Source organism: Garra rufa, chromosome 25 (assembly GCF_049309525.1).
Source record: "Garra rufa chromosome 25, GarRuf1.0, whole genome shotgun sequence".
Classification (NCBI taxonomy): Eukaryota; Metazoa; Chordata; class Actinopteri; order Cypriniformes; family Cyprinidae; genus Garra; species Garra rufa.
Window position 1 is genome coordinate 629,805 of NC_133385.1, and position 23,988 is coordinate 653,792.

A 23,988-nucleotide genomic window follows, 5' to 3' on the forward strand; every position below is an offset into this window, starting at 1 on the left:
CATGAATGTAGGTTTTTTTATTAAAAAAAAAATAATAATAATATTGAACAAAATGTGCAAATTGCGTATTTCTCAAATACTACATCTGGATCATATTCAGTATTATCAAAGCAAATGTACAGGAGTACTCCTAAAGCTTGCACAGTCTTTATCCACTTTCTGGATTTATATTTCATTCTGTAAAATTAAGCAGTTTTCATTGATCTGCTGTTGATGGATCATTTCTGGGTCTCCAAACCCTGGGCTTTTGGTCGCGCCTAAGATAGCAAAGTCCACTAAAGGAGGGAGAGCTTTTTCGCATTTGAACTCTAGATTACAGACTCATCTCTTTAGCCAAGCGTTCACATAATGCATCTCATAACCTTGTACTTCAGCTAGATCTGATCAAACACACGTTAGCATTCTTTTTGATTGGTTTAATTTCTCTCTAGTTGTTTTTGTTTTTCTGCCATGGGAGGTAGATCTGAGATGACTGCACACCTGAGAAGATGATTTACTTTTAAATGTACCTTTGTCATTTAAAAACATGAGCTTTTTTTAAGTTGAACTTGCATTATTTTACATGGTTTTCTAAACATGCGTCTCTTGTGTGAGACACGAGTGCAAAGATGATGATGTCCCTCTAGAAGATGAGCAAAATAATGTGTTCTGTGTGAACGGCCTTCAGTTTTAATGTAAATGAGATCTTCTCCTCATTGATATTGCTGATTCTCTAATTCTCCATAGCTCATGCTTTTTTTCTCTAATATAAATATAAGCAGTGTTTCATCAGCAGAACATGACATAAATGTGACAAATTTACACTATTATAATCATACACTTTTTTGGCAATCCTTATTAGATTGTAATTGAAAGGGGTTTTTTGACACTCGCTGGAGACCACAAGTAAGGCCTGAACCGAAATATGATGTAAATGTCTTAAATGTTGTTCATTGTTCATTATTCGCCCCAATTTCACACAAACCAATCAACATCCAATCATAAAACTCAATGATCATCCTAATAAAGCATGAATTCATTTCTTCACAATCGGAAAGCAGCAGATTCTCTGTTGTTTGACTCAGATCAGAGACTCACCTGAACGCCGCTGTTGTTCCAGCTCTAATTCCCCCAGATCTTCTTAAATAAGGAGATCAAAGCTCTGCCATTGGAGAAAGAGAAACGCTCAACGTGGATCAGCTGAGTCTCGTCAACCAATCACATTACAGCCTCGACTCACTCCATCACTTTCTGACTTTGACCTGTCAATCTCTGTTTGTGTAGAAATGAATCAGTGCCACAAACTTGTTGTCTCTTAGAAAACTGTGATCTTTGGCTCAAAAACCAGTGTTTAATGGCAAACATGTTGAAGATGAACCGACAGGCTGTGGATTTATTAAAATAAGCTGATTCAGTGAACTGAAGTCTCTCCTCCATTGACATCCACTCAAAACACTTCTTGGAGTTTATCACAGTGTTACACTTTTAGGCATCACTCTCGGCTTTGAAATTAAACTCTAGTGTAACGGCAGATCTTTACCAGTGATGAGGCTTTTTCAACGTGACACTTTCAGCAACAAGGCATTGTTACATCAGTGTTTCCAACCTTTACTTTCCAAACATTTCAGAATGACAAATGTTGATCTGCTGACACATACCTGCTGAGAAAAAAAAAAAAAAAAAAAAAAAAAAAGCTAATACTAGCCTAGGCTGGTTTAAGCTGGAAGTAGCTGGTTTTAGCTGGCCCTCTAAAATCAGCCTGCTGACCAGCTAAAACCAAATAGTTTTACCTGTTTTTTTTCACCAGTGATGAACGAGTGTCTGATTATTTAACCCTTTAATGCCTACCTTGGGTCTTTAGCGACTTGGGACACCATTCACTACCCTTTCCCTCCTTCTTAATTTTTTCAAGTTTGACATCAACTTTCTTAGTATTCCTTAATCTATTTATTATAAACAATACAACATGAAAAAAAAATGAACAAAAAAATAAAGAATATCTGTTTTCTGATTTATTTATTTTTATTTTTTGTACAAAGTGCATAGGTGTGTACAAGTGTAGCCTTTTTAGAACCGTTCAGCTTCAGCAAGCTTCTAGTATCTTAAGAATAAAGTAAAAGAATACTATTATGTACAGAATAAGCATTAGTACCAAGTCAAATATATTCTTGTGTATAAAAACATAATTACTAGTAGCATGAAAATGGATACCGGTCCGTATTAAAAGTTACATTTCTTCTCTACATATTCAGAAAGCCTCACAGTGAGTGTGAAAGCAGCGCCATCCAGTGTCTGCTGGAGAAATTCAGCGACAGATATTGAACTGAAATCAACTGAAGGCCTTTATTGTATTTTTCTGTAAACAATGAAATGAGAAGCACTGCTCCTGACTGCTGTCTGAAAACAAACATATGACCACAGACAATAAAAAATACTAGACTCTACAGTACGATTCTAAAAGTATTTACAGCAACTGACTGAGTTATAATATTGCAGATTGATCAATCTGAGTACAGTGAGTATAGGCAGAAGTCTACAGTATTTGCCTCTACACTGACATGAAACTGAACTGGAATGGCAGTAGAGATCAGTGAGCAGATAGGCTACAGTATTGCCCTTAAATGCCACATTTAGTACTGAAAACAGTGAGCCACTGATCATATTGACATTCTGCATATTGTACTGCTATTGTATTTATTGTTAATAAATGTTGTTATTATAGATTATAAAGGGTTTTACAATTAGAAAGGCCATCAAAAATTCCCACTAATATATGTGTGTGTGTGTGTGTGTGTGTGTGTGTGTGTGTGTGTGTGTGTGTGTGTGTGTGTGTGTGTGTGTGTGTGTTTCTTTTTTTTTCTTTTTTTTTAATTAATGCAGAAAAAATACAGGAAAGAGTTGACAGATTGTTTGCACATAATATACAAAGAGACAAATATATGTATTATGTCAACTGAAATGACAGTGTTGAGAATACAAGATAAAGCATGGGGGAAAAAAAGGACAAAAACATAAGAACTTGAGGGTAAGACACCTAAGCGTTAATTACATTATACAAATCAAAGTCATTACAAAATGAAATAGTTCTTCTAGCTTTCTTATTCTGTGACATCAAGATAGTATTTAAATAAATTCTAAATTCTTTCAAAAAAACAAGAAAATGTGGTTTGTTGTTCGCAAACTTAAATTTATGAATATAAAATTTACAAAGAAAATAAATTTAGTTTATAACAAAACAAGCATTCCTTTTAGTCGAGTCAGAGTCATAATGTCCTAAAATTATTTCTTTAAGAGTAATAGGTACATCTCGCTGGATATTACTCTTAATAAATAAACCAATATTTTCCCAGAGTTGTACAGTATATTGACACGTCCAAAATAAATGAAAAACAGTTTCAGTATCAAATTGACAAATTAACATTTTGTATCAATATTAACCTTATTTTTCTTCATATAAAGTTTAACAGGGTAAAATTTGTAAATTAGTTTGAAAGATACTACTTTAACTTTATTAGTAAGAAAAAAAAACTCTGTTGTAAAGACCATATTTTTTTCCAATTCAAATTTCTAAATAAACTATTCCAATAAGGAATGACAGGCGACAAAGAAGAAACTTTTTCAATGAAAAGAGACCTAATTTTGTAATTTCTATCTTTTTTAACAGAAAAGCATATTTTACCTATAGTTGTCTCTAATGGGTCAGAAAAAGAAGCAATTTTAATTGGGGAGAAATTGGATTGCTATTTTTGAAGATCATAATAATTCCTGAAGTTATTGCTCCCATAACAATGGCATAATCCTTTGGACTAACCGGTATGTTATATTCTGAAATAAATTCTATATAAGTCTAATAAACCTCTGTTGTTAAATAACTGACTCACCAAAATGTGTGTGTACTTCTTCTTTCTGCGATGAAAACAAACACTGCGTCACTACGGCAAGCAAAAAAGAAAAGTGTCCGACTAAACGGCTCCGCTTTCAAACTGGTTAAACACCATTGACTAACGTTAAGTGAAAGTGAAGGTAAAACAGACAGAGGCGAGGAGAACACTCAAGGAAGGAAGCAGCTTAATGCGGCAACAACATGTATTTTTGTTCGACAATGTTGAATGTCTGAAACGCAAGTTCATGTTATAAGTGATCTTAAACTTTTCCAGCAGCGAGGACAAATCTAGAAGCGGCTTCCTAGAAGGTAATACGATTTGTTATTTTAACATTTTAAATAGTGGCGTAGGCAGAATTTTATGTTTGGTCGGGCCTGGCTGGGCAAACGTGAGGGACGGAGTCAGAATTATTACTGGGGTCATTTCAATAATCTTCGACAGGGTGTCCGGATACTTAGTCAGGAAAGTGAGTGAAACGCACACAAACACACACATTTATTAAATAATGTCATTAATAGCGGTTCACTTCTGTGACTGCATTCACATCAGAAACAAACAATACCAGAGTTCACATGGACTCATTTTAACCGGACTCACTTAAGGTTCGCGGGTGCGCACCTAAATTTGGAAGACAGCATTCACATCATCCAAACAAACTGAACTTTGATGTCAGCTGAACTCAGGTGTGCACTAAAAGTGCTAGTGTGAAAGCACCCTAAAACAAGTTCTGTCTGTGAGGATTATAAATCTTTTATATCTTAAACTTTATATCTTATGTAAACTTCTATTAACTTTCCAGAGAAAAATAAAAAGCCAGCGAATAAATGGGATTCACTAAATGAAGTGACATGTGGCCAAGTATGGTGACCTTTACTAAATTTGTGCTCTGCATTTAACCCATCCAAGTGCACACACATCCGGAGCAGTGCGCAACTGATAATTCTTGTCAGAGCTGAGATTCGAACTCGAAACCTTTGGGTTAAGTCCGACTCTCCAACCATTCTTTTTCTTTTTTTAAGTAAATGTAAATCTTAGAACATTATCAGCAAACAGACTAGTTTATTCATTTTTTATGAGTCAAATTCATTTAGTTGTTGTAGTCTGAAAAGCAAAACTGAAGGGGAAAAAAGAGCCAGCTCAGTAACTGGTGTGTTTTTGTGTGTGTTCAGTATGGATACAGTGGGAGTGAATGTGATTGAAACAGCAGCTCTAGGGAGACCCTTCCGGCTGGGGATGCTGTACGACTGCAGGAAAGATGCTCTCATACCAGGTACCACAACACTGATAGTTTACTTTCAGTTATCCATCCTATCACATCACTGATAAATTAACATTTAACGAATGACTACAGTTGATGGTACTGAACCCAGTTATGTGTCAGGGCATAATTATGGTTGTGTTGCAAGTATTATGCAGTGAAATGGCTGCCTCTTTTGAAATCTGACAACAAATTCTTTTAAGCTGTCTTTTTTTTTTTTACAAGGAATTTTCTTGTTATTACAAACTAACATTATATAGTAGAAAACATGTTGTGGCCTATACAAATTAGAAGTGTAAATAAATAAATGCATCATATCATGAACAAAATGAATGATCGTCAATTAATTTGAGTTGGTCACAATGCTGACAATTCCTTATAGGTTTTTCTGGGCATTATTGTAAGTGGCAGAAATCATATCTCAAAGGAGGCTGAACATGCTTGCCTGTCGCAATACAGTTGGGAAAGTGACCCTAAAAAATCCATGTACCACATAAGCTCACTTATTTTATTGTGAAATATTAAAAACAACAAAAAGTATGAGATTTACAGGAGATGCACACAGTAAATTCATATCAAAATCACACGGATTAGTGTTGTTTCTATAGACATAAATTATACTACTGTATTAAACCCTTTTTATTTCCCATCACAGGAATCACACTGTGGGATTCAGAAAAGGTCCGGCAGAGCATACGATCCCATCCCCAAATTAACACAGATTTCAAAGACAAGGCTTCAGACTCCTTTGAAGAAAAATCAAGCTTACTGAACATCGACAGCTCTCTCAAACTCAGTGTTTTGGCTGGATTGGTCAATGTGAAAGGAGCAGCCGGATATCTCAACGACACCAAGAAGTCTTTCAGACAGCAGAGACTGACTCTGCATTATCACTCAACCTGCAGATATGAAGAACTGACCATGAACCACTTAGCAGCTGAGAATATTGTTCATCAGTACGTGTTTGATAATGACACAGCGACACATGTGGTGATAGCAGTGCTTTATGGAGCAGACGCTTGCTTTGTGTTTGACAGAGAAGTTTCAGCAGACGAGAGCAAAAATACAGTAGAAGGAGAAGCAAAAGTGGCCTTTGAGGCACTCAAATTCATTTCAGTAGATGCAAACATAAGGCTGAAGATGAATGACGCTCAGAAGAATGCGGTCCAGAAGTTCACATGCACATACTATGGTGATTTCCAGTTACCGTCTAACCCGACCACTTTTGAAGATGCGCTGAAGATTTTTACTGATCTTCCAAAACTGCTGGGAGGAAAGAAAGAGTTGGCGGTTCCTCTGAGAGTTTGGCTTTATCCTCTGAACAAACTCCACCCAAGAGCTTCAAAACTTCAGAAGGACATCAGCATGGATCTAATCATGGCGACTGAATCCGTGATCGAGAGTCTAAACACAGCTGAGATGAAATGCAGTGATCTTCTGAAAGACTCTCCTGCTCTGACCTTTGCTGAATTTAAGAATAAAATACTGCAAATGAAGCAAAACTGCTACAAGTACAAACTAACACTCATGAAGAACCTCAGGTCTCTGCTGCCAAACATCCGTGGAGACGTGATAAAGGAATCAGCACTGAATGACCTTCTACAAGAACATGAGGAATCTCCATTCTGTGAAATTGTGCTCACAGATTGGCTGACAGAGAGAGAAAGAGAGTCTGAAATCATTAAATCAGTCCTCAGACAGCTGAAAAATTATAATGCACAAGTGGAAGTCAATCTGGATGTCATCTGCATGGATCTGGAAGATGGAAATCTGATCTGTTACACATTCACATCACTGAACTGCTCAGACATGCTGCTTTGTCAACAAAAGGCCTATAATAATCCTTCAACAAAAGGAGAAAATGATTTGAACAGCCCTGATTCAGAGCAAAAGACTTGGCTCACTCCTGAAATTCAAAAGAGCATGAAGAGCAACTTAAGGATATTTAAGAACTTGATTGATACTAAAGACCGTAAACCAGCCAGGTTCATTGTGTCCTCAAGAGAAATGAAGAATTATCCAGGTTCCTGCATTCTGCTGTATGAAATTGAATGTGGTGAAGTTGTTTGCTTTAGTCCTCCATCCAAACCAGCCTGTCCAGACACTGAAGAGGTCACAGAAAACACTGTGGTTCTGAAGGTGGTTCCTCCATCATGTCCTGATACAATGGAGCTCAGATTACTGTATAAACGAAAACAGGACTCAGTCTGGAAATCTAAACTTGTGATGAAGAATCAAAACGCAGTTACTCTGACTGATCTGAGAGCAGAAACAGAGTATGAGATCAGATGGGAAGCGCTGGGCAAACTCAACTACACCGTATACAGTGACGTCACTAAAGTTTTTACCGAGGTATGATGATCTTTCAGCAAAAATAATCTAAGAATGTGCACCTTATCTTGGCTATTTGCAATGTTGTTAATTTGTATCAAATGGTTCTTTTAGGGAAGGAGCAGTTTGAGTATTGGTGAGTCATATATTTTTCCTTGCCTTAAGTTGTTGCTAAACTTTATTAAATTATGGTACTTTGTGGCAAACATGGTTCTTTTAAGCTTGAAAGTGAATTTAAATTGTAATCTGTAGTGGCTGATTACAGGAGATTACAAAAATAGTCTTTAATGACAATAAATCCACACAATAAACAGGAGATCAACAGAGAGAAACACAACCGCATGGCATTTACTAGAATAAGAACAAGTGAAAACACAGATCTTAAATACAAACTGAGTAATCAAGGAGAACAGAAACGTGTGTAGGATTAATTAACAACCAAGGAGAATAACTAGAGAACTCAGGCAGACAAATGGGAACAGGGAGAAAAACAAACAAACAAAACAGAACATAACATACTTGTGACAAAAGTGAGACTATGAATTAAAAGTGATGTATTTGTTTGCTGTAGGCATTGACTTTGAAGGAGACGGTCAATCGACTGCATTTACCAGCACTGAGGGTCGCTTGTCTCCAGCAGTTTCTGAATCTTTCCGGTGTATGTGCCTCTTTTTTCTAAAAATATAATTTTGAGCATGAGACTAGAGTTCAAGATGAATAAACCTAATTTTAGTGGCTTAATTCACTTATTGCAATCATTGTGCGTAGACGCAACTTTACAAGTTCAGTGTGGCAGGTCTCATGTCAATAGAGCTCAAAACAAACCAAAAATAACTATTCTGTCTTTTAAGCCCTGGTCAGACTACACAATTTGTTTTGTCGGTTTTGATAGTCGCTGTGTTAGATTACACAATTTTGACTCTCAAAATCCTTTCGTGTTATGAACAAGAAACATGTCAGGCTACATTGCGCTACTACACCATTCATCGAATGTCGTCATTAACGATGTGCATGCTGTCATCGATACAGTGGCTAGCAAACAAACAATAGTTAGCAAACACTGTGTTTTGTCCTGTCTGGTCATCAGGAAAACTCCAAAAAAAAGAAAACCTGACAATGGACACGAATCTGGATTGCATGAGGATGACAGTATGGACTGTCAAAGAGAACTGGGGTAAAATAGCTTGTATTTTACCCTTTTCACTCTGTCACGGTAGTCCCTCCCCTGCTGAAAAAAAAGAGCTAAATCCAGCCTAGGGAAAGTGGCCAAAACCCTCTAAAACCAGCCTAGGCTGGTGTTACAAAGGTTTTACAAAGGTGTTTATGTGCTCCTGTTGGCCAGATGATACAGAAATTAATAAAATAAAAAACATTAAACATGCTAGTCTTTCTGTGTTGACGTCGTGAAGCATCGCAGACATGTCGTGCACTATGAATTGTGTAGTCTGAACTGGGCTTCACTGTTCCAAACCTGCATTGCTTACTTTCTTCTGTGGAACTTGGAAAATATTCTGAAGAGCATTGGAAACCAGTAACATCAAACCCCACTGACATTCATTGCATGACCAAAAAACACTGAGGCATTTTTCAGAATATCTTTGTGTGTTTCAAAGAAGAAAGTAAGTTGTACAGGTGTTAATGACATGAGGGTGAGTAAATGAAGTCTATGTATTTGCAGATCAAATATTAAAAACAATGACATTAAGCAGAAAAGTGTGATAATTGATAATGTTGTTTTTATTTATATATATGTGTGTGTGTGTGTGTGTGTGTGTGTGTGTGTGTGTGTGTCAAACTGTCAAACTATCTTCTGTCAAGCTCTAGTTTTGAAACCAACTGAAAAGCACACAAAATGGCCACCTGTAGTCCAAAACAGGCGATATGTAGATGATTGGATGTCTACAACACTGGATTCTCGAAAGCACACAAGCAACCCTTCAATCAGTGACTCTGGCAAAGGTGAGAATGCAGGGATGCAAAAGGGGGTATGAAACGCTTGCAGTCGTCATACTTATATAGGTAATGCATTGCCATCCATGTTGTTCAAAAAATCATTGTAATGCATGTCCTATAGTTCCAAAGAGACATCTTTAAATAATAAAAACTATTTCTTACCTTAGTGTCCAAAAATGAAACTAAAAAGAAAGTCCTAAATATAAAATTCAAGACAAACATTCACATGCATCAAATTAAAATCCAAATCATAATACTTAAACTTTATATTTTATATCCCATGGTCATGTTATTTCTAAAGAGCTGAGTTTTTGTCTTCTTATGCCGTTTGAAACAGAAGAAGCTTCTACAGAACCAGATGAAGAGACCAGTGATCCCCAATGGAGACCACAAACACTCACCAAAGAAGTCAGGAGGTGGGAGAGTCCTAATATATTTTACGGTTATATGTGTAAATATGCAGAAGGTGGCCCTGTTTCATCAAATTTGGCATGCTTCCTTATTTTGCTATTCATTTTCATCAAATTTTATGAAGCTTTTATGATACACTTAAAACATACAGGTAAATTCTGAAATAGAGTCCATGTTTGACAGATCATATGATGACTGGTGATCTTAATGAGGCAACACATATACCTGAGATGAAAGTTGGGTGCTGTTACAGCAACTTTCTTTTTGCTGGTGCCTTTAGAAAATACCAAAATTGAGGTGTGACTTCAATGTAAAACTTTTAAAAACTGAAAAGGAATTATAACAAAATATATTTTTTTGAAATGTGGTAGTTAATAATATAAATCCAGAATCTGCTGTAAAATGAGAAAATGCTTAAGTTGAGGAAATATATTTAAATGTAAGGCCTTTTCTACCTAAAGTGAAGAAAGAACAAAAACTATTCGATTCCTAAATCCAGAATACAGAGGTATCCTGATTTTTCTACCAGCTTCAAGGTATTGTTATTGTTCATTAATATGAGAACAAGTTTTTACAGATATGTGTTTGTAGATCTCAAGTTTTTAGTAACTGTAGTTCAATGTCTACTCCAGGCTCAAACCCTAAACTAAGATATTAAGTGTCATTTAGCCTAATTTGTTTTTTGCTTTATTGGAGCAGCTCAAGCCACATGTGATCAACCCAGAGATGAGCGATAGTCAGTCTTCAGGTAACTAATAATATATATGTGATTTATTTCATTAGAGATTGAGATTTTGTTATCTATAGGTGGATTATTGCATTTGACAATTTCTTGTCATATTTGGACACTCAATGTAGTCTTCTGCTTTGGATACATTTTCAGTTTGCAATGAGGACTTTCTAGAAACTAGGGAACATAAAACACTCACAATTGAACTAGAAGAACACTTCTGTATGTTAGATCAGATCAAGTCTCCACGTCAGATAAATCAGGTTCTGCCCTGGACGCCAGGTCTGGTCAGAAAATATGCATAGTGTCTGGTATTCAAAAAAAAAATATTAGAAAGAGTTGTTTAATACCTAAAACCTGTTAACAGCATTCATTGAACGACACATCACAGAAAAAAAATGATTCTCATGTTATTAAATGATATAAAAGACATATCAGTACAGTTTTGATGAGGGGTGAAGCTGGCATTGGAGAAACTGTGACTGTAAAGAAGTTCATCCTGGACTGGGCTGAAGAGAAATCAAACACTGATATCATTTTTATATTTTTGATCCCTTTTCAGAAGCTGAACATTATCAGAGAGTTGGTGAAGGAGTGTAGCTTCATGGAGCTTTTACAGTGATGCTTTGAAAACACTTGTAAGGTCCACCCACCAGCCGGAATCCAGTGATTGGTCGAAGGCTGAATGCGTGTAAGAGTCTTTCGGTGCTTCTGTAAAAATCACTTTTATTAAACTTTCTTTTCCCAATTTTATTCTGACCTTTTGTATAATTTATCTGACTCCAATTTCATTCAACCTACTGAATGAATGATTTCAGACAATATCAAAAAATAATCAAGATTAACATTTATTTTTGCCAGGCAGGAATATTTTCAATTAAAAAAATTTACACAACTGATCAGCAGAAAAAATCTTCTTATCACCAGCAGCAGCCAGTCAGATTCCTGCTTGATTTATTGACCATTTCACAGATTAACAGAGAGAGGGATATTTCAGAAAGAGCATCAGTGATCAGAGAATGACCAAGAGAGTCATAAGTCACATGAAGAATCAGCTCAGATTTCCCCAAGACTCCAGCTCAGATTAAACTGAATTGATAGAGTAAAGTCATCATAGTTCTGGGGAAAATAGCCTTTCAACTGTTAAATGGCAGCTCTCTCTTCTGTCATGTAGATATGAAGAAATATGGCATTACAGATGAAAGAGTTCTTAAAAAAAGCTGCTTGATCATAAGAGTAATTGAAGACAAAAGCAAGCGTAAATCATTGTTTTTTTGGGGAATCACAGAACACAGGAGTTTCTGGCAGCTTTGTATGTGACTGATTTCTATGACCTCCTTTGCTTATAAAGTTAAAGTTAACAGGAAACAAGTCTTACTGCTTTTATCAATCCTCAGTCAGTAAATATAAAAAAAAAAAAAAAAAAAAAAAAAATCGGTCAGTACCGTTTGTCCTGCACATTTTCAGCTCCAACCCGAATCAAACGCACACATACCTGCCTGTAATGTTTCAGTGATTATCTTGTTGTATTGGAATGGTTGCTGGTTTTGTGTTTGTGTGAGAAAGAGAGTCACACTGAGGGAGTTCAGGGTCTCTGGAGATACGCATGCAGATACATAATATTGATTTATATTGGGTTACATTTAATGATTTATACTTTCAATAAAACGTTTGCAATGGGTTTTTAAAATGTTTTTATTTATGTATAGCCTGAGCTTTTGTTGCATTTACACACCAGCAGGTGTCACTAGCGCTTGGTTCAGTTGATTCGATGCTTCGAAAACATTTGTTTCTCCCATCATTATGTTGCTTCCCAGCTTAGCTGGAATGATTGTAGTGATCGATACATTCCATGACATGACGAACACAAACTTATTTCACTTTTGAAAAGTTGCTTTCAGCATCTCTATTAGATTTGGATTGAAAGCTTTTTCTGGACACTCGCTGAAGTCCATAAGTAATGTCAGAGCTGAAATTTGATTTAAATGTCTTAAACGTTATGGCAGGCCAAAAAACCTGGCTGCTGGCTCCAGTGAGACCCGATCGAACCTGAAAGTGAAAGTGGAAACATGGCCAGAGCCCACAAACACCACCAAGTGATTAGGAGTGTGTCAGGATCATAAACTATGAGTTTACTGTATTCTATTAATTATATAAACAAGTGTCTTTTAAATACTGCATTAAAAAACTTTAATTGCTTCAAATTCCTATTTTAATCAAATCAAATTCCTCTGTGTTTTTCTTGAGATCAGCAATCAGTCTTTTTCTTTCTTGGTTGTATCTTGGACATTTCACTATAATATGTTCTACATTTTCCTCCTGATTGCAATATTCACTCTTTCCAGTCTCATGTCTACCCATTCTCTTCAAACTGTTATTAAGAGCAGTATGACCAAATCGAAGCCTTGAGACTATAGTTTCCTCATGTCTGTTTCTTCCTCTTACTCTATATTCACCAACAGCTCTTTGAATGCTATCAAACAATATCCATGTTCTTTCTTTCTTCCGTTAATTCTGCCATCTCTTCTTTACATGTTTGATTAAACACTTCATTTCAGTCTTGCTATTCTTTATCTGCACATAAATGTCTGTTTCCTTTGTTGCTTCCTTTCCATATTCGTCTGCCAACTCATTTCCTTTTACTCCTACTGAATTCTTCATTGTTTGAAGAATCTCAATCAATATATCTCTGCTCTCAGAATGAAATGTTCTAATTGTAATTAAAAATGAACTTGAATCAGAACATATGAGTGTCCTCATTGGTTTATTTTCCTCCATCCATTGCAATGCCAATAAACATGCTATCATTTCACCAGAGTATGTTGTCAGTATATTTGTGGTTCTTTCAGTGACTCTGACATTAAATTATGGGATAATGAATGCCATTGTCTTCCATGTTTTTTTAAGGCATCAGAATATATTTGAACAAAGCCATAATCATTTGTCAATGGAACTGTGGAGCTTATTGGAGTTTCTTCTTCACTTCTTTACCACTCTATACTTCCCATCCAAAGATTTTGATTTCTTTCTTTCCTTTTTTCCCCATAATGGTTTTAGAACGATCCTAGCCGGGTGTTCCTGATTATGTTCTGATATATCGACCCATCGTATCAAACTTGTAGATATGCTTCTCAGTGCCATCTTCTCAGCCCCCACTACTTCCCCAATAAACATCTCATTACTTTCAATACCTTTTTACATTCATCTCCAATTTTTTAATGTATATTTCAAACGTGAGTTTTTCATCAAACCGTATATCCAGAAATTTAAAATGTGATACTCTTTCTAGTTTTGGTATCAAAATATATCATTTCTATACCAAAAAAGCTTCCTATTACAGTGGCTATCCTTCACAAAACTAATATCTACCACAGTTTTATCACAAGGAGAATGCTAAATGTTTCAATTCAAGCATTTCAGTCAAATGGTATTCATGCAATATTTCAAAACTTTAACCTATGGGAGAAAATTAGCCCAGTTCAGTGGAAAAGATGCACCTACATCCAATACGAGCTGAATCTGAAGTGATTTAAATGATTCCGTGATGTGCGGAAATGTAATTCAATATTAGAATGTTTGCAGGAGCAGAATTAAAGGTGCAATGTGTAATATTTGAGACGATCTCTAGACAGAAATGCAATATAATATACATAACTATGTTTTCAGGGGTGGAAGTCTCCATTATGTTTCTACAGTAGCCCTAAACAGACAAACTGCTCTACAGATCGCATTTCATCACTGTTGTTCTTGGAAAGAAACAGTGACATAATGATGAACAAATAACAGTAATATTCACAACAGCATCGCTTTACTGAATAAATAAGTAAATATAATTCCCTAATTTACGTTTTAAAAGAAACCTTATTATTCTTTGCTGTCTAAAACAAGGACATCTTAATCCTGTGTCGGCTACCGTAGCTTCTGTGAAGGAAGGGGTGAACCGATGGGATGTGGATTCATTAAATGAACAGTTGATTCAGTGAACTGAAGTCTCTCCTCCATTAAAAACACTTGTCTTCTTGGTGTTTATCACAGTGTTCCACTTTTAGGTATCCTTCTCAGCTTTGAAATTAAACTCTATAGTGTAATGTTCTATTAGTGTACTTTACCGTTGATGAGGCTTTTTGAACATGTGAGTCAATCAATATGTGGCCCAAACCCTGCTTTATGGCAGATTGATGTTCTTATGATTGGTTTGCTGACTCTTTAGTGAAGTTAGTGATGGACGCTTTTCAAACACAGATTCATTAAACTTCAAACATTTACCAAATACAACACTGATATTTTTATTATTTTTATTTTTATATTTCATTGAATATATTCCATGGAAACATGTCCAACTGTTTTGTGGTGTTATTTAGATTTATTTATATTTATGGGGTGAATTTTTACTGGATTTCCAGTGTTTTGATCAGCAGACATCGCCAGCGATTCCAAACACTGATTTATTTTGGTTCGATTGATTGAAGGTTTTGGAAGAGCTCTGTTTCTCCATCACTTAATGAAGTGCTAGTTAATGAGTTGATCTTAACGAGGTTTAATTAGTGTCAGCAGGTGTTTGACATCAATGAGAGAAGTTAGAAAAGCTCCATTTGTTTCTGACTGGAAGAGAAAGGAGTCTGAGAGTGTGATGAGGAATGAGAGTCAATATTGAGTCAATGTGTGTTTGAAGAAAGACAAGATGAATGAAAGAAAAGAGTCAGAAAGATGCTCTTCTTTTGAGGGCTTGAGTTTGTTTCTTTTGTAGATTCAGTAGAGATGTGTCTCTTGATGTTTGGATGAAGTTCAGACTTTCATCACACTCATTTTCCAACAGAAGAGACTCCAGCGTGACTGTGATCAACACTGATCCGGATCATTGAGCAGCTCTCCTCACATTTCAGCATCATTTCACAATCATTACGAGGCCTTTATTTAAAACACTGGAGATTTTACAATTAAGGTTTCACTGTGCTCTTGAAACCATATCAAGGAAAGCTGGTCTGTGTTGTCATTTTAAAACACCAAATGACAGAAATAAAGTTTAACAGACTTAAGATAAATGCCATATAGGAGCAACCAGTGGGTTCAAAAGTTCAGAGAAAGCACAAAGCTTTAAGTTTCACAAGCTTGAGGTCAGAGTATCTGTTCACAGTTAATCTTTGAAGACCACAAGCATAAAGGACCTAAAAGACACAGATGAGACCAAGTTGAGGCTAGTTTAGACTTCATGTGGGACTACAGAAGCACTCAGTCAAACAAGACTAAAACTGAAAAAAACACCAGAACCAGGCAGACCTAAGAAAACAAGTTTAATAAATTAAAAGCATTCACATTCAATGGGATTGGACATTGTTGCTGATGTTCCTGCGGGTCTTTGGTCTTCTTAGACAGTAGCTTCACCCGCTGAGATCGTGACTCGCTCAAGACCGCGTTCAGCTCTTCATCTTTGCCCTTTTTCTCTTTAAGCTGGTTTCAATTCTTTCTGTTGGGTAGACCTGAAGTTTCTAGATTCCCCGACGACTCCATAATCTGTTTCTCAGCAGCTGCTTTGATTATGTCTGCCTTGAGGAAAAAACAAACAAAAAAATCAATCAGTAAAAAAAGGCTACACTCAAAAAAGTCAACTAGCCACTTATTTGATTTGCAAAATACAAATATGTCTGATTAATACGATTATAACGAGTTTACTTATGTTAAATGATTGATTCTTGTTAGTTGTAACTAAATTAAGAAATAATCAAATGAATTAGATCAGCGCTTGTTGATTCAATGAGCCTGAGTCGCTTCATATCAACAACTCTCTCTGATGAGTCACTGCGCATGCTCAGCACTGCAAAGGAATCACGTGGGTACAGACGGCTGAAGAAGAGGAGTTGTGTGAGCGCCAGCGGTTTGAACTGCTGCATTTAAACGTTCTTCATCCTTGATATTGAGGGTAAGTACTTTATTGATATAATGTACCAGTTTGCACTTAGTAACATGGGATAATAAGTAATTACACACTGTAGCGATGTTTCAAAGTAGGTTTATGTAAATTCCGTTGTTTTTGTCGATACAAGTTTCACCTTAACGTTAATATATCCGCTACAATTTGTGCATTTCTGTCACAATTTAATGCTAACCACGCCTAACTATTAACTACATAACCTACGTTAAACCTGAAGTCTACCCCAACATTGGGAGAGGAAAACTGGAGGAAAGTATGCACAGTCGAACACACTATGCACTCGTTTTTTTTTCTGTTTCTAAGTTAATGTAGTTAGCGTAATGCTATTTATACGCTTTACTTTTACGTAACTTGTCCTCTGTTGAATCAGTGTGCACTTCTCATCGCTCTTTTCAGTCTAGCTAACGTTTATAGAGCTGTTTTTGTATGTTTTTCTTGAGTTCCGAAATGTTACATATTGCTACCCAGTTTATTGAATACAGTTTGCAAAAAATTGTCAAGTAAAATCTATAATGCAGTCGACCATATATATTAAATGTCCTAACAAATTGCAGTTAAAGTTATGATTGAATAGGTTTGCATGGTTTTATTCGGGAAATATAGTATATAACTTGTATACACTTTGTTTGTTTTGTTTTTCACAGCAGAAAAAAAAATACATCACAACATATAGCTGTCCCCATGCTCTTCTGGTGTGAACCTCAGCTTTACATGGTAAGTAGTTTTTTTTTAACACTCACATACACTAATGTATAACTAACTATCCTTGAATACTGAACTTTTCTTTTCATTCTCTTTCAGTGACAAGTTGTAGGTACAAATTACTTAAGCATTATAAACTAAACATTGCTTTGGAAGCAGCAGTCATTATGTTTGTGTACAGCAGTCAACATTTGAAGTGGAATAAAACCTTTAATAAAATTTGGGTCACACTTTATATTAGATGGCCTTCACTACTATGTACTTGCAGTATAAAATAAGTACAATGTACTTATTGTGGTCATTGTATTGCAAAACACTTGCTTCTATTAAGGTGGGATATGGGTAAGGTTAGGGACAGGTTTGGTGTTAAGGTTGAAATTTTGCATGCACATTGAAGACATGGGCAGGACTTAAAACCCATGTGTATAGAGTTCACCCGTTACATTCTACACAGACAGTAACACGTTCAGTACTCTTAAGCTGTGCCGCCACTGAAGTTGATGTAATCTTGTCTCCTCCCTACAGGTTGACACTGTACATACCATACCAGAGAAGCCTGTGTTATCAAGTCTCTGTGCATCTACTTGAATGAAGACCCTGAAAAACTAATCAAGGGGTATTTGGTGAGTTGATGAGAAAATAATTTCAAAAGCCATTCTGTACTTGGGTCATGTTTTTCCCTGTTTGCTACAACAAAAATGTGACATGAGAGAACACTTAACTTTGTCAAATAATTGACCTGGACAGAAAACTATACTTGCATGTTTTTTTGTTTTTCATTGGAGTGCTTTATATTCTATGGTGGTTATAATGTTTTAGCCGCCTAAGTAATTTTAAATATGGTTGCCAGATAAATTATAACTTTTTTTAATATAATGCACTGCAATAACACACCAGCACCCACTGTGACCTCAATAATAAACAGAGAAGAATTATCACTTTTCTGACAGTTTCAACTTAAAAACTTAGAAATTATAACCTCTGATTCACATCAGAGCTCCTGTATTGGATTTAAGTTTACTTTAAAGGTGTCATTAATAAAGTGGCCAATAAGTGTATAAGCAATTCTTGTAATAATTATTTTTGTTTGTGATCTTTTATGTGTTTCTCCTCACAGGATTCAGACATCGAGTCAAAATGTACCATGGAGCAAACTGTGGCAGGAGTGTATGTCATACTGAAGGAGGGAACGCTTCCTAACAATGACCCACAGGACATTGGTGTCCTAACTGAAGGTGTGGAAGTCAGGCTTGTGCTGTTATTTGGACTGATATGCTGTTTGAATCCTGTTTTACAAACACTCAAATTGGAGACTTAAAGTGAAGAAAGCAGTTTAAACTTATTTGTATGTGTATGTTAAAACTGAATGAAAAAATAAAAATATTTAATTGTTTGCATGTTTTATGTGGTTTTTCTGTAGATGTAATGTTTTGGTTCTTAGTTCTTTCACTTAAAACAAATCTAATTGAAACAACAAGATGGGTATTAATTAAAGTACCCAAACTATACATGAACAAGACATTAACAAGTAGATGTAACAAGGCAGATTTTTGTTGAATTGAAGTGCTTTTACTGACATATTTGACTAACACGATTCAAACATTTTGATTCAATTAGTTGGAAAGAAGCTACACTGACATGGTAAAACAATGTTAAATCTACAAGTTTAAATCACATTCATATAACATATTCAAACCTTTCCAAGTTTATTAGATTGGTTTAGATGCGTTTTGGGTGCTACGATTAAATCATGTTCATTGAACAATTTATTTTTTTGAGTGTAGTTTAGCACTCATGACTTACCACTACACTGACAGTGAGCGTCTGTTTGTGAAATTACCTTTTAAAGCACCAAATGACCCAGTAGAAAACCATACAGTAGTTTCTTTCAGCACGTTAAGTATTTAAACAAAAATAAGAATCAAATGACGTGTTAACAATGAAAGGAATGGAGTTTAGTGTGAAATGTTTCTGACAGCAGATTCATCTCTGGAACAGTGATCTCCTCCTCATGATCTCTGTGTGAAAACCCCATCCTCTGATCACAGATAATAGTTCTGATGTTCTCTGTCTTAAAGCCAATGACTCTATGGGTCTGAATGAGTCCAGGCTACTGTTAGAAACACCAACAATAGAGAGATTCTCACTGTTACTCAGAAAACACAACTCAGCTTTCATTCATTTGAGGAGAAACAATCCTTTGAGAATTTATCTTCATTTTTGTCTGAACTCAGCCTTTAATTGTCTTTGATCTGTGTGTTTACTGTATGAATGAATGGATGTGAGTGATTTATTGCAGTGCTGTGATTGAGGACTTTATGAGATCTGCTGGAATGATTGTAGTCACCCATCTCTTCCATGATGGACACACACTTATTTCACTCTTTACTTCACTTATACACACACATACAGAGATATGATCTGATGTAAAATGATTTTATTAAGATCAATACATAAACAGGGCAGGGAGATAAAAAACATTCATATAATTAGTTCACTAAAATCAGGGGTAATAAATTAAGACATGAGGGGAGGGGGTTAAAACAAAGCTAAAAAAAATAAATAATAAAATCCATTGATTGAAAAACACTCAGGAGGGGAGACCTGGGGAAAGAAAAGAAAAGAGTCTCAAATTAGTTCTGCACACTTTGTTGAACAGGTCCAGTAATGTAGAATCAGAAACATGTAAGTGTGTGTGTGTGTGTACCTCCTTGAATGGGGGGGGGGGTCTCTCCCACCGGCAGGACCCTGCATTCTGTGCCGCTCTCCGCCGCAAAAGATTTTAATGCCGGCATGGAGAATCGGCACAGATGCTTTATTAGCTTGGGTCTCACTGGTCTCTAGTACAGAGAGAGAAACTCTAGATTAGATCATGAGAAAATGAAGCTGATTGCAGTGTTTGTCCTCTTTTAAACCTTGTGCAATCTTATCCATATTTTTGGCCATTTTTTTTTATAATTTTGCCTGTATTAATTCTAACTGCATACATTTTGTTGGAATTTTAATATTTCACCCTCATTTCCTTTAATAAATCTATTTTACACTAGGTACAAAAAATGTGTTCCTCTCAGGACCTTAAGGACAAAAATGTCCTCATTGAAACCCATTAAAACTGTGATTTTTAATGCTAGGATCATTTAACCATAACATGATACAATATTTGGTAATAGACTTTTATTTTGTCGGCAAGGCTTCAAAATTAAAATAGACTATGATTTTGATTGATTATGATTAAGTTTCCTGCTTCTGTAAATGTGAGTCTATTATAGAGTCAATAATCATGTTAGTATGGAGTGTGTTCTGTTTGTGTGCGCAGCTTGTAATGTTTGAGAGAGAGAAATTATACTGTACTGTGAGTCACAAATCCACCGCTGTGTTTGTTCATTTTTACTAAAAGCTCATATTTTGAGATATCAACTTCAAATTTGGAACATGACATTTAGATTTGTGGCTATTAATTTCACATTTCAGTTTTTAATGTTTCTTTAAAAAAAAAACATTAGCTATGATTGCTGTGATTGATTTTTATTATACAAGTCTTTTTGTACAACTATTAACAATAACCTGCCAAAAGCAGACAAAACGTCTAAATGATCTAAGCTAACAGAGTGTGTTAAAAATGTCAAAGATTGGATGACCAAAATGTTTCTTCTTTTAAAACTGGATAAGAAAGAGATGTTACACATTGGACCAAACAACAATATGCAGAATCTCTAGAAGGATTTACTGTTATTTCCAGTCAGAAACTTGGTCTCATGTTACAAAAACAGCATTCTTCCATCTTAGAAACATTGCCAAGCTACGGATCATGTTCCCTGTTTCTGATGCAGAAAAGTTAGTTGATGCATTGATGAGCTCTAGACTGGACTATTGTAATGCACTACTAGCTGGCTGTCCTTCATCTTCAACAAACAAGCTCCAGTTAGTCCAAAATGCAGCTGCTATAGTCATATGACTATATGATCATATTTCCCCAATTTCTCTGCACTGGCTGCATGTTAAGTTACAAAATATTGCTACTTATAGGACCTTTACTCTTTCCCCTCAGTGTTTTTGAAAAAAGGTTGCCAGTCACTTTTAGCGTTTTTGCTGATTTATTTTTATTTTTTTAAAGAAAAAGTTTTATTTTAGCTTTAAGCATTGTATTTTTAAACACGTGAATGTAGGTAGATTTCATTATAAAAAAAATGCAATTTTCACAGCTTTTGCTCAAATATTACGTCTGGATCATATTCAGTATTATCAAAGCAAATGTACATGAGTACTCCTAAAGCTTGCACAGTCTTTATCCACTTTCTGGATTGACGTTTCACTCTGTAAAATTAGGCAGTTTTCACTGATCAGCTGTTAGTGTTGATGGATCATTTCTGGATCTCAAAACCCTGGGCTTTTGGTCGTGCCTAAGATAGCAAAGTCCACTAAAGGAGGGAGAGCTTTTTCACATTTGAACTCTAGATTAAAGACACATCTCTTTAGCTAAGCGTTCACATAATGCATCTCATAACCTTGTACTTCAGCTAGATCTGATCAAACACACATTAGGTTTAATTAGGCTTGGTTTAATTTCTCTCTAGTTGTTTTTGTGTTTCTGCCATGGGAGGTAGATCTGAGATGATTGGACACTTTTACAAGTTATTTGAACTGAAATGTGTGTGTACACAACCACCCTAGAATGATCCACTCAGTAGTTTTCTTTTAATTTAGTCAAATAATTTGCCCCCGCTCAAAATCAAGCCATTAAAAAAAAAAAAAAGGTTAGACACACATACAATCGGATGTCAAACAGCTCTTCTTTCAAAGGGGGTCTGGAGAACAGTGCTCTCTGTACTGTGTAAAGACTTCTTAAAATAACGTCACCGGTGAATCACTGAAAGCACGCAACTTGCAGAAGTAAGGGAAGGTTAACGTGCACAAGACCAACAGGACCCTAATGTTGTCTTACGTTTTCTAGTGTCACGCCCCCTTTCATTCAGATGCGTCATCTTCTGTTCAACAGGAATTCGACAAATCAACATCATAAAGCACAAACCTTTATCAGTGCCTCTCTATTCTCTTGATAATGGATGAAATTACACTCACGGTTTTTACTCCTGCCCTTCTGGATGGAGTTTCAGGATCTGTAGAGAGATATGAACAAGATCACCAAGAGATATGGATATGCGTCTGACTTCAGCCTAATCCGGGACTCAACTTTGGCTGTGTTTTCCGCTCAGGATTTGTGGCTCAATTAAACGTGTCTTTACTTGAAATGTAAGTTGATTATGACAGAATGTAAGTGAACAAGTGGACAGATCTCTTACCGAGAACCCTCTGAGCTTCTTTGGGGTCAATTAAATTTAAAACCATTCTTGGCATCCCATCTGTCAGCCAAGCCCATTCCTCAAAACTACAGACAACAGACAAATAATCATGGGCACTAAAAGAGCCTGTTCATATTGCACAGTGCTTCTCCACATTAAACACTCACAATCCCTCATTAGAAACAAAAAAACAACAAAAAAAACCTTCCATTGATCTGAAAGAACCTCTCTGTGTACCTCTTTCCTTTCTCCTTCCTCTGGGCCTCCGCTTTCTGGATGGCCTCCAGCAAATAATGGTGTTTTTTCGGGGTTTCCTTTTTCCCCTGTTCGAACCTTGAACACATTTACATTACAAACTAACAAAAGAATCTGTCTAGATCAGGAGTGGCAAACTCTGGTCCTGGAGAGCCGCAGCCCTGCAGAGTTCAGCTCAGCCCTAATTAAAACTCACCTGCCAGTATCTTTCTAGTAACCCTTCAGACCTTGATTAGTTTGTTCAGGTGTGTTTGATTAGGGTTGGAGCAAAACTCTGCAGGGCTGCGGCTCTCCAGGATCGACGTTCGCCACCCCTGGTCTAGATTCAAAATATGCAAGTTCTCATTGACTTACCCAACTTCCATACTCAGTCTTTTGTAAATGGAGCGTATTTTGGAAATGTAATTCTTTTCCATTTGCACGTTGCTGATTGCTTTAATCTGAGAGATGAGAAAGCAACATGAAGGTTATTGGACACTTTTCTAATGTTCAGATCTAAGGTTGCAAACACACTCTCTCTTCTGGACTCACAATAGGCAAGAGACTGCTGGATATCAGCTCATGCTGACTAAAAAGGAACACTTATTAGGTCCAGTGAGGCACGGCAACCTTTTTATTGGAGCTGGTCAGAAGAAGACCGATGTTTTGTATCAGCTGCTCCGCCGATGCTTCATCTATGGACTCTACACAAAAACACCAGACAATATTTACACACTGATCTCTGCTTTACCACCAAACAAGATTAATACGCAATCAAAAACTGCAGAAAGTAGTTTCAACAGTATCAGTCAGTCTCACCTTTGTGGTGGAACAAGACTCTAGTTAAGACAACAACTGTGCAAAAAATCTTTGTTTCAGATCCAATAAATCCGTTGCACAATATGTTCAAATACTGCTTCATGGCTTCTGAAACACATGATGAAGACGACCGTCATTATTTCAGCCCATCAGTTGCCAACATACACTGCAATAAGATACTATAAATACCAGTAAAAATACATCACCTCTTTTGTCACCGCAAAAACGCTCCAGAGCGCTCAGAACTTTGTCTATTACACCGTATGCGGGTTTGGTGGCTCCAACCGAAGATTCTTTTGTGAGAGCGATGACCTAAACACAAATCAAGCATGCCAGTATTAGAGCTGTTATGAAGAAGAACTGATGTAAGAACGTACTTTGTGTGAGACCAACCTGAGGAAGCAGAGCTTAAACCCCTCAACATCCTCGGCCATCGCTCTCACAACATACAGCAAACT

The 23,988-nt window shown here is 36.2% G+C and overlaps 1 protein-coding gene across 2 annotated transcripts; it reads left to right on the forward strand.

Annotated features, from left to right (window-relative positions):
- The first annotated feature begins 4,035 nt into the window (after positions 1-4,035).
- On the forward strand, positions 4,036-11,285 carry LOC141301915 (verrucotoxin subunit beta-like). 2 transcript variants are annotated; one of them, XM_073832113.1, is made up of 9 exons: positions 4,036-4,171; positions 5,033-5,133; positions 5,777-7,473; positions 7,567-7,588; positions 8,024-8,110; positions 9,271-9,411; positions 9,743-9,821; positions 10,516-10,564; positions 11,109-11,285. In XM_073832113.1, the coding sequence occupies exons 2-8, from the start codon at positions 5,034-5,036 to the stop codon at positions 10,529-10,531; spliced, it is 2,142 nt and encodes a 713-aa protein (XP_073688214.1). In that variant the 5' UTR covers positions 4,036-4,171; position 5,033; the 3' UTR covers positions 10,532-10,564; positions 11,109-11,285. The 2 variants fall into 2 exon arrangements, with proteins under 2 accessions (XP_073688214.1, XP_073688213.1); XM_073832112.1 differs by lacking the exons at positions 10,516-10,564; positions 11,109-11,285 and having other exon boundaries at positions 9,743-10,429.
- Positions 11,286-23,988: the final 12,703 nt, after the last annotated feature.

Bases quoted from the DNA above. Each gene is read 5' to 3' on its own strand.
- LOC141301915 (XM_073832112.1), top strand. From the start codon at position 5,034: ATGGATACAGTGGGAGTGAATGTGATTGAAACAGCAGCTCTAGGGAGA. The intron at 8,111-9,270 runs GTATGTGCCTCT...TCTTCTGTCAAG, and splicing joins AGTTTCTGAATCTTTCCGGT to CTCTAGTTTTGAAACCAACT. The intron at 9,412-9,742 runs GTGAGAATGCAG...CGTTTGAAACAG, and splicing joins AATCAGTGACTCTGGCAAAG to AAGAAGCTTCTACAGAACCA.